This window comes from Zosterops lateralis (assembly GCF_965231275.1).
Source record: "Zosterops lateralis genome assembly, chromosome: 4".
NCBI lineage: Eukaryota > Metazoa > Chordata > Aves > Passeriformes > Zosteropidae > Zosterops > Zosterops lateralis.
This window is the reverse complement of record NC_139765.1, coordinates 14,416,654-14,427,745: the sequence shown is the minus strand read 5'-3', so window position 1 is coordinate 14,427,745 and position 11,092 is coordinate 14,416,654. Positions and strand designations below refer to the sequence as shown.

The 11,092-nt window shown below is 47.8% G+C and overlaps 1 protein-coding gene across 1 annotated transcript; it reads right to left on the bottom strand.

Moving 5' to 3' along the window:
• Positions 1-1,919: 1,919 nt before the first annotated feature.
• On the bottom strand, positions 1,920-10,855 carry ADCK2 (aarF domain containing kinase 2; the record flags this gene model as incomplete). The annotated part of the gene is made up of 8 exons (XM_083858842.1): positions 1,920-2,964; positions 3,533-3,586; positions 3,701-3,829; positions 4,665-4,901; positions 6,689-6,784; positions 7,455-7,583; positions 9,073-9,219; positions 9,899-10,855. The coding sequence occupies 8 exons, from the start codon at positions 10,853-10,855 to the stop codon at positions 2,821-2,823; spliced, it is 1,893 nt and encodes a 630-aa protein (XP_083714968.1). The 3' UTR covers positions 1,920-2,820.
• Positions 10,856-11,092: the final 237 nt, after the last annotated feature.

The following is an 11,092-nucleotide window of genomic DNA, read 5'->3' as shown; positions in this document are numbered from 1 at the left end:
AGGAAGCTGCACAGTGGGTGGGCAGGGCCTGGAGCAGTTCACAGACCTGCTGTGTCCTGGCAGGTGTGAGTGAGTGTGCCAGAGCAGAGCTGTGACAGGTGGCATTAGGATTCCTGGAGATGACTTTAATCTCCCTTTTGCTGCAGCTAGAGTGCACTTCCACTGCTCTGTCCTTTACCTGTCTTTCTTCCTGGGGTCACTGGCTTCCCCCTCCCCTGAGAGGGAGCAGCAGGGCACATCTAGAGGCACTTCTCTGCATCAGAAAGGAGGGGTTTTCTAGTGCATTGCACTATGGTGAGTGAAGGAGCCGAAGGGGAGGAGGAGGTTTACCTTGTCACATGATGAAGTGCTCCCTCTTCCTCGCATCATCTGAGGTACAAAATTCCCTATGGCTGTGCCACAGGAAATCAGCTCTGCGTAACCAGAAATTTCAGACAGGTATTTAGGAAAGGAGATGGCACAACTGATTTGCTGAAACAGTCAGAGCTATATGGAAATATCTTTATTTTACACAGAATTATGCTAAAATGAATACAATATATGTGATACCTTGTTTCAAGTAATGCCTAGAACCAAACTAGATACAAAATTAAAATTTGGCCTGACATTCTGTGTACACATAGAAACATGATACACAATTTCTGGCACATTCTAAAAATTTATGCCTCTTACTAGAATATAGCACGATTAATGGCAGTTTCTTAAAAAATAAAAAAAGAAAAAAAAATAAAAAAGGAAAATTAAGAAAACTTGTAAAAGGGAGCTCCTTTGAAATCCTGCCAAATCTTCTGGATGGCCAGCAGTTTCCTAGCAGTAAGTGTCAGACTGCATTCCTCCAGGGATAATGGAGAGGCTATGCCTTCAGCTTTTCCCTAAAAAGACAAAGTTAAGTCTCTCATCCAGATGTTTACAAACTACTCTGATACCTTAATGGCAAAAATGGGTATTTTTAAACTTCAGGAACCATAATGTGCATGAGCCATCCTCAGATTTTTGCTTAAAGAAAGAGGAAAAAGTAAAGATGAACTTAAACAGAAGGTGAGGGCTGTAACAACCAAAATGTCAAAGTTAAGGCCTGAAAAAAATATAACTTGCTTCAGATTATGGAAACTATATGTGAGCCACAGTTTTGCATTTTAGAATGAAATCCCATCATTTGGAACAGTTTCCACTCTATTGAGTGTCTGGAAAAGTTGGCTGGAATTTGCTCAGCAAGAACACAGATGTTTGTGCCCCAGACTTGGCACACACCCTACTGAGGGAATGTGGGTGCTGGTGGTACAGGGAGATTTTCCTTAGGGTGATGTTTGGGGGTTGCTTGCTTTTCTTGAGTTCTCTTTTACATAAAATCATGTGCTAGTTAGGGCAATCCTCTGCCTGCTTATGACTTTAACTAGGCTTAAAGAAACAAGCCTAAAACTTACAAGGTGTTAAACTCTACTCCTGCTTTTATCCTTATGCACTTGGAAATGGAATATGCAGTGATTAAAGGAAAGTACACAAACTATACTGAGCTGAATCTAAACTTATTTTTCGGACTTCATTTATATGCTATTAATCATTACTTTATAATCACCATAAAGCAGCAGATTGTCTGCTTATGCTCTTTCTCTTCATTGCTTAATCACCTGAGAACAGACCACTGCAGAGACCCTGCTCTACTGCTGTTTCACACAGGGTATGTCTGGGAATATATTCAGTACCACACTATTTCAAATCATTCATGGACTGTATTTTTCACTATTAAAATGCAACCATAAAATCATTTTAATACTGCTGTTAAAATAACTGACTGTAAATGCCATGTGTAATCCAGCTCTTCTGCTGGCTTTATTTGATTTTAAACATTCCCAATGTGGTTTTGATCCATCAGGAAAATGCTTGGACTCTTGATTTGAAACCTGCTGGGGAAAAAAAAAAACCCTAAGGATCTGCATATCAGTTAAGGTTTTGAGTAGAGTGAAACCAGGAGAGCATCAGGGAGAGTAGTAGAGAAAATCACACAAAGGAGGGGAAAAAAGCAACCAAAAACTCATTAAGTTTCAGAAACAGAAAAATTAAGACCAGGACAAATATTCCCATAAGTTGTTTTTTATCATGGAATTAATTTTTTGTGGTCACATCTGACCACAGTCAACAGTTCCCAGCATGGATTTACTGTGTAGAGATTTTTTTTTTTTTTTTTTTTTTTTTTTTTTTTTTTTTTTTTTTGGCTAGGTAAATATTTTATTATGCTGTTTATAATCCAAACTCCTATCATAATGTACTAGAGTACAGGAGTTTGAAAAAAGTTTAAATAGTCTGTTTTTGTCATCCAAAATGACTAAGAACAGACTGCTACATGCAGGATGTTAGGACACTTCTACAATAAAAGTAGAAGTTAAAAGTACAAAAGACAAACAGTTTTACTGGCTTTTTCAGCCTGAATGTCTTGCTTAGGTGATGTTAGGACATCATTTCTCATACCACAGTGATAGGTAAGTCAGTAAATTAAATATTTAACCTGATATATTTTAAAACAGACTTGATCAGTGAACATCTTTTTGAAGATGTTTTTAAAAACTACCAGAGCACATTAGCTCTTAGAACTGTGCAATGAGTGGGAAATGTCCAATTGTGCAAATTCTTCCTGCTTTCTGGAATAGACCTTCTGATCATCCCGTGCCTGGGGCTTGGCTGAAATGACTGAAGGCAGCATTAGTGGAGAGCAACCCCTACACACCACATCCCTGGCTGACTCCCCACCTTCAGCTTCGCTCTGTGGCAGCTCACAGGCAGCTCAGGTAACCCCCACAGGGAGAAGGCAGCAGCCACAGCAATCTATTTGAAAGCAGAAGCTGCAGTTTTGATGAGCAGTGGCTTAGCTGCCTCCAGGATGTCCAGTTCAGGGTCCAGTGAACGTCCCAGGCCTTCCAGAACCATGATGGCAAAGATGATGGAAGCAAAATTGCTCTCGAGCTTCACCTAAAACCACAACAGACTGAATGGACTCAGTGGACATTATTTTCTTCTGTACCCCTTCAACCAAGGTACCAACTCAGCCTAAGCTGAGAGGGGAATGGAAGAGGCTGGGGAGAGCATCTGCACACTTGAAACTATAATGCACCAGTTGGACTGTGCAGCCCTGTGGCTGACAACCCTAGTTCAAGCCACCATAGGTCTTTTGATTTCCAAAGTTGTTTGCAACTGTGGAAACTTGTCCCCTAAATAATCAGTTACAAGGAGATGTCTCTAGTCTAAGGGACTATAAAAAAGGTAGGAAAAACTGTGTTACAAAAATACTCATTTTAGTAAACAATATAAAATATGAAATGAAGTACTGAGATTAAAAAAAAAAAATTGGCTTGGCAGAGTGTGTATAAGACCTGAGAAACACCATGCCTGCAACACTTGGATGCATGGCTGCAGTTTCTCTCTTAGCAGTTTGTTTCAGAAATCAGTCTCCCTCCTTGTTAGCCCCCTATGTTGCCAGTAGTTCTCCCTCCCCACATGAACTTCCAGCTATTAAAAGCAGACAGGGACAGGACCTCACCTTATGGGTCATCAATAGTTTGAAGACACTTGAGAGGAGATTTCCCACCTGAAGCTGGAATATACAAGGAAGATTTAACAGCTGATGAAAAACCCCTTTTTGTTTCAGTTTTCAGTGCCAAGTTGCACTGAATTTCAGGTAAGCGAAACTGTGACATTGTGCACTTGCCTTTCCCAAGGCAATGGTGTTCCCCCGGACCCTGGTCACAAGCTCTGCCATCTCAGCCTTGAAGCGCTCGATGTCCTGGCACTGGTTGGCACGGGCGTGGTGCAGGATCAGCTCTGCCACCCTCTCCCCCTGAGAAACAAGTTGAACAGCACAATCAGAACCTGATCACTAGTGACTTGCAATCAGATGCGTGCAGTTCTTGCTTTCAGTAGCTCAGAAGTGCCCCTGGCAGCACAGGATGGGCCTGGATACAGGGTTTAGCAGGGATTCTTTGGCATGCTTCAGCAGACCAAGATAAAATGTGTCCCTCTTGAGGTGTGTTAGTGAGCCCTTCACTCTGCAGCTGAGAGACAGCAACAGGCAAGTAGAAACACAATACTTGTTCTCAGAATGAACAGGAGACACCAGCACTGGGTTCTCTAGTCCATCTAACAGTTGAGTTTCAAGGGGGGAGGAGGATAATGTAGTTCCTGTCACATAGAGGAGCCTAGCAGAGGTGAGACCCCTCTGCACACACATTTTCCTTCCTCTCCTCTACAGATGCTGACAGAACAGCAAAATGGAGGAAGGCATATGGGCCTTCCAGCAGCAAGGCTGCAGAGGGGAATATGTGTGGCAGATCAAGATGTTAACCATTCCCTCCTCTTCTCTAGCAAAACTGAAAGATTCTGCAACAATGGCTCCCAGGCAGTGCTAACTTGCAGCAGAAGCTCTCCTAACCAGGAAGGGGTAGACATTTAGCACCTTCTACTTCCTGGGGCCCTGAAATTGCTCCATTCTGACAGCCTCCTTGCTGCAGCTGAACAACTTATCCCTGTGTTTGGGCATACGATGCTAGCAAGGCTCCTTGCCCCTCTTAGCATTTCAAGGGGAAATAGAAAACTCTCACTTTGGCCATCAGATTTCACAACCACATCCCTTCCCCAGGCTCAGCCTGCCAGCCCCATGCCCGTGAGGCCGTCACCTGTCCCTGCACCACGGCCGTGAACACGGCGCGGAAGTTGCACATGTCAGCACTCTGCAGCTCGGCCACGATCCCGGCGTCCAGCAGCACCAGGCGCAGCTCCGGCAGCGCTGGCTGCACCTCCAGCACCAGCGTGTCGCACACGTCCACCGCGGCCGCCCGCTCCGGGAGCGTCCTGCCCTGCACCAGGATGTTCCCAGGGTGCAGGTCGGCGTGCACAAAGTTGTCCACGAAGATCTGGAGGGCAGGGAAGTGTGAGAGAGGCTCATTCCAAGCAATGGTTGCACCAAAGACCCCCAGGCAAATGGCAGAGGGTTGTTTGTGCTCTGTCATTACCGGTGATCTGGGGCAGCACTCTTCACAGCACCACAGCACATGGCATCTGCTGGAGACCAGCTTTGATACTCAGCAGAGCTGAGTGAAGCAATGCAGTGTTTGCTAGAGGTCAGGCACGACAGCCAGGAGACCCAGCAGGGAACAGCAGTGCCATTTGGCAATTAGCCCTAAATTGGGGCACACTGGTGGGCCTTAGCAGAGTAATGCAGTAAGAATAGGCCGTTTGCCATTCAGTGGCAAAGGTTATAGTGAATGGTTAAGTTTGTCTAGTGCAGGACACCAACCCACATTGCAAGTGTATTGAAAAGGAAAACAAGAGAAGAGGAAATAAATCTGTGTAGCTCTTCTTTGACTCTGCTAGCAGTTACCACCAGAAAGGAAAGAACAAAAAGAGGAAAGAGGCAAGAGGGAAGAACAAAACATTACCTCCCCCCCTTAACCTTCCTGGCCACCTGGGACTGCAGGACTTCCTACCCCAAGGAAATTATCTTTGTATTTCATGGATTCCTCCTATGAATTTGTTCAACTGCCATGTAAATAATAAGAGCTGTGTGAAAAAATATGGGTTTGGTGTTGCCTGAAAAAAATGACTTCTGCTAATTTTATGTCCTCCTTATTGAGAAACCCTACACAATAGATCCATATTCATTCTTGTGCACTCATGACTGTATAATCTCTGTCATAAGCCACTCATCTTTCTGCTTTTCAGAGTTAGGAGTCCAAATTATTTCACCATTCTGGTATGGAAGCCAATCCACATGAGTAACCATCCTATCTGCCTTCCTCTGCACCTCTTCTAGTTCTACTACAGCCCTGGAAATGGAGGGTCCTGGACAGCAAGGGACTAGAACTACAGAGTACTCAAGAAAGAGGTATTAAGTTTTACTTACAGACATAACATTGTTTCTTTGCTCTTTAATTTTTTCTGCTCCTAAAATTTGAAACCAATCTTAGCATAAAACTATTCTGGTTCCAGCATTGGTTTTCTGAGTGGTAAAAGCTATTCTGGTGCCTGTCATACTACCTGGAGCCAGAACTGGAGGTTCACTATTGCCTCAGCACAATGCTGCTGTCAGCAGCAGCATTTCATCTGACACACTGTCCACACAGTCAGAACTGTCAGGAGCTTCTGCAACTCTTCCCTGCTGGTTCTCATGGCTCCTCACAAGACATTTGTACCACTCTCTCAACACTCCTTTCAAGATTATATGGGATTATTTCAGCTACAAAAGAAGCTGAATCTGGCCAGGTTTGTTGTCTTTACTCCAGATTTAGTTCTCCCTAACAAAAAGGCAGTTTTAGAGCAGCTGATAAATGAAGAAACCAGCTCATTGTTTTCCGAGTCACATCCACAATCTCTGCAGAACACATGACATTTGCCAAAAATGGTGCACTTTAAGGTACTTGGGCAATATGTGAATATTTCTTGAATGGACCAGTGGGTGTCCTAGGCAAAGGCTGACTGAGGTGCACAGGCCAGTCCTACTGCGTGCAGGCAGATGGCCCCTCTGCAGTGGCAGAGCCCTGTGTCAGAGCCCAGGCAGAAGTGTGTCCAGCCCAGGTTTTACCCAGACCAGGTACAGACAGGGAGCAAATGGGTTCTCTCTTTAGCCTGACTGTCTTATTATCCAAACTGAATAGCTTCTGCAGGAAAACAGCCTTCACTTGCAGCCCCAGCCAATGCCTACCATCTTTAGCAGCATGTCCATGCCCATCTTGGCCAGTCTCTGCCGCAGCTCCGTGCCAATCTCCACGTGCAGGTAACGTGAAATGGGCTCACTCTCCTGAAACAGAGACAGAGCTGGAGTCAAACACCCTCTTCTTTGAAGGTGCATCCCACCTTCAAACACACCTTTACCTGGGTGCCACGACTGCGGGGAAGGTGATGATAATACCCTAGAAAGGACTTGGCAGAAAGAGCCTGTACCTAGTGTGATGTAGAACATGAGAGAACCAAGGGTTTGTTCCTTGGAAAGACAGATGGTATTCCAGGGACAGAAACACTTTTGCCAGGGTCACATGCAGGAAAACTAAGCCTGAGACTAGCTTTGGTCTATGGCTCAAACATCCACAAGGGAAGTGAGGCAATGATCAGAAAGTGTCAGATTGCTGAGCTCCTTGCTTTGACCCATCACAGAGGAGAGGTGAAGCACGGTGTTGGTTTGCAAAGTACAGGCAAGTGTGGCTGGACACGCTACTGGCCTGCTTGGTTTCAAGCCAAGTGTTCACTTCTATATGGAGTTGTCTGCTACCTGTCTTCAGGAATGCACTGCTTGCAAACAAAAACAGTGGAAGAGACCCTAAGGAAGGACATCAATCTCCTTAAGCAAACAAGAAAAAAGTATCCTTCTGCCTGCCTCTGATCCCTCCTTCTCAAAAAGAAACACCTCCTTGTCATGTTCTCCTTGGGGCCTTCCCACTGCTACCATCGCACCCAGACCCTGCAATTCTTACCTCAAATGTTTCCACTAGAACATCTGCCGTTACCAAGGGCCAAAGGGGAGTTGGAAACTTCACAAAATCGACATCTAGGAAATTTTGTCGGAAGCGCTCCAGATTTCTGGCTTCGTAGCGCAGGTCAATCTCAAGGGAGAAATAGAAAAGCAGGTTGGAAATTAGATTCAGCTAAGATTAGATCTTCAGGATTCTGTGTGAGTTGCAATACTCAATACTAACAAAACTAGTCAGAAAGCTAGACTGGAAACAAGTAAGGGTGGTTCTTTTTACAGGCTCATAGCCTCCCTGATGGAAGACTGGGTAATGGATGGTCCACAGCCCAACACCTTTGAAATATGGGTGCCTAACTAGAGGCATGGTGGCTCAAAATAGGCCAGGACCACCTTAGATTCAAAAATAGATTCCAAACTGAATCCTATCCTGAACCGAAGCTTGCTGTCCAAATCACAAGGCAGGCAGACAGGACAGAAGAACTGTAGCCCCAGCTTCACTTGACAGAGACACAGCCATAGCAGGAAGAAATTAATTGTAATGCATCCAAAATAATCCACTATGCCAAGTCCAGGCCCTGTTCCAGTGTCTTGACACAAGGGCATCTCTCCTACTGTCTGCTACTGCTTGAGGAGGCAGGATAACCTTGCCTCACCTCCCCTGTCTGGCAATGGGGAATATCCCAGGAATACTTCCTCTTCATTCAAAAGGAAAAAGCTACAATGAGCCTATCAGGTGTTCTCCCAACCCTCAGTCTCCTGCACATCTACCCAAGCTCTGCCGAACTGATACTAATGACCTCGAGTCACATCTGACCACAGTCAACAGTTCCCAGCATGGATTTACTGTGTAGAGATTTTGCAATTGTAGAAAATAATTAAGGTTTTCAAAAGCTTGTTACAGACTTCAGACACTGCAGTCTAGACACAAAAATGAAATTAGCAGATAATGGCTCATTTTATAGAAACATAAGCCTAATTAAGCCTGCAGTGAGATCTTTGTAAATTCGATAGTAGCGATTTAGAAGACATTAGTAAATCAGGATGGTTTCAGATCTGTTTGCAAAATTTTACTGAAACTGTGAGTCTGATGATAATACACAGTCTAATGGGTTATTAACTTCTATGAAAATGTTATTTATACCTATCTGTCTATCTCAGTGCTAACAAACATGACCAGTGAGTACAGACTGCAAATATATATGTAGAATTATAGAAAAAGACACACATGCCTGAGTACTTGCTTGGAGAGATTCTTTCCTAAGGAGAGGTGTCTCACCAGTGTTCACTTTTCACAATGCTGCAAAAAGGACTGTGACTATGGCTAGCTAGCTGCTCAGGCTGTCCACTAGAAAACACATTCAAAATCTAAACATTATTTTCAAAGTCTAAAAAATAATTTTAGATCTAATAAAAACTGTTTTTTCATTGCTTTGCTACTTTGTGAGCACACAAGCTTTCCTACAGTAACATTATGTGATTTGAATAAAGAACAGAAATAAAGGACAAGCCAGCCTTCATCTAACCATTTAAAATGTAGTGGTGTGAACAGAGCTAGAGCCAGCCAGTAGCAAGACAAAAGGCAGTTTTGTTTCAGTAGCTGGGGACCATAGCCTGGCACATACCTGCTGCATCATAAGCTTCTCAAACTCCTCCACAATCTCTGTCAAACTGAGCCACCTGAACCCAGGGAAAAGTCCAATGATGCGGCTGCCCATCTTCATGAGAAACAGATCCATCTGGACTTGTTGGATCAGCCCAGGGTGCAGCACCTGCACACGAATGAGCAGTGGCAACATCAACCCCCTAGACACTCCATTTCCAAGAGCTCAAGCAATACATTTCAAATATACAGAACCCGGCTTACCGGAATGGGAAGCAACCAGCTTCCTTGGATAGTCCTCAGAAGAATTCACATTTTGCCATTGATTAGGTCATTGAGAAACACTGTATCATTGTCAAATTCAGCTTATCTGTGCCGGAGACTACAGTCTCACCCAAAGGCATTTTCCACCACTTTCAGTCTCACCCTGTCACTGATTAGTATTTGAAGCTGCTCAAATATAAGGTTTCTTTAAATAAACTCTGCTGGAATGCATTTTATATGTTCCAGATTTCTTGATGTGAGCAGAGAAGGAGGTGTGCTGTCTGGAAGGCGCAACCAACCTTAATACTAATTCTTTTAATGTAAATTTGGCCCTTGGAGCCATTCCTAGTACCCACTCGCCACATCAAATCTTGAGCTCTCCGTTTGGGAAGAGCTGGGGCCACTGCAGGTGTGGGTTGTGGCTGGCTGGAACAAAAGCACTGAGAAGGGACACCAAGAGGCAGCATCCCTTCTCGTTCTACCTGGGCCTAGCCAGCTACTCCTCTCCACGGGAGGTAAAACCTGCCGGACCTCATCCCGCACCCTCCCTTTTCATACATCTACCATTCAGGCACATGACTTACTTTAATGGCTACAGGCATGAGATGTCTGGTTGATGACAGGTTTGCGTTCAGGAGTGGCTTGGCCCTCTGCTCCACAGGGGACATCCTACCGACGGGACCTCCCTGGGAGCAGTCTGCAGAACTCAGTTCCTCCCTGCTCCTCTCATCCCGTATCTCCTCGCTCTTCCTCCTTCCCAGCCACCCGAGGAGGCCTCTAAAGCCTGACACTTGCCACGCTTCCCAGGCGGAGCTGAACTCCGAGCGTGGCCGCAGCTCCTCGGCGCGGCAGCCGGCAATGGCAGCGAGGTCGGCATAGGCCTTATACACCTGGGCAACGCAGCCCGAGCCCACCGGCTCCCGGCTCGGGAACCTCAGCATGCCCGTCCACTCCTCCCCGAAGGCCTTCCGCAAGAGCTCGTCGGTGTGGCCCCAGGGGTGCGGGCTCACCTCGACGTGCAGCTTGGAAAACTCATCGCAGAAGGCCTCAGAGAAGAGGTCCCTGCGGGTGCTGGCCCACTGGCCCAGCTTGACACAGGTGGGCCCGGCGGCCTCGGCCGCCCCGCGCAGCAGCCGCAGCCAGCGCGGGCCCGCGCCGGGCCAGAGGCGGCTCAGGGGGTAGAGCAGCAGCAGCGGCCCGAAGCGCAGCAGGAGCCCGCAGGCGCGGAGCCCCAGCCGCAGCGCCAGCGCCAAGCGCCGCAGCGCCAGCGCCAAGCGCCGCAGCAGCCCCCGGGGCGGCCGCTCCGCGCCGCGCTCCGCCGCCCACGCCGGGCCGCGCTGCCCCGGCCTCTCCTTCCAGCCAGTCCCGGCGGGCGCGGGCGCGGCCGCGGGCACGGCCAAGGCCAGGGCGCCCCAGCGGCCGGGGTGTAGCCCGGAGCGCCCCGAGCCCGCCCGCCCGGGCAGCGCGGGCCTGACCCTGGCCGCGGCGGCGCGCGCGAGCGGCGGGAGCGGGAGCAGCCGCGCGACGCCCCCGGCCACCATCGCGCGCGCTCCCGCCACCGCCGCGCGCGCCCGCCGCCCGCGCCGGCCCCGCCGGGGACAGGGGGCGGGAGGGGGGCGCGCCCGGCCAATCGGCGCCGCGGAGCGCGGGGACGCCCCGCCCCTTAAAGGGCCCGCACCGAGAGCCCGGCGGGAGCGCGCGCGCGGGCACGCGGGCGCCACCAGAGTATCGCGAGGGAGGCGCGTGCCCGAGCTGTCCCCTCCGCGCCGGGAGCGTCC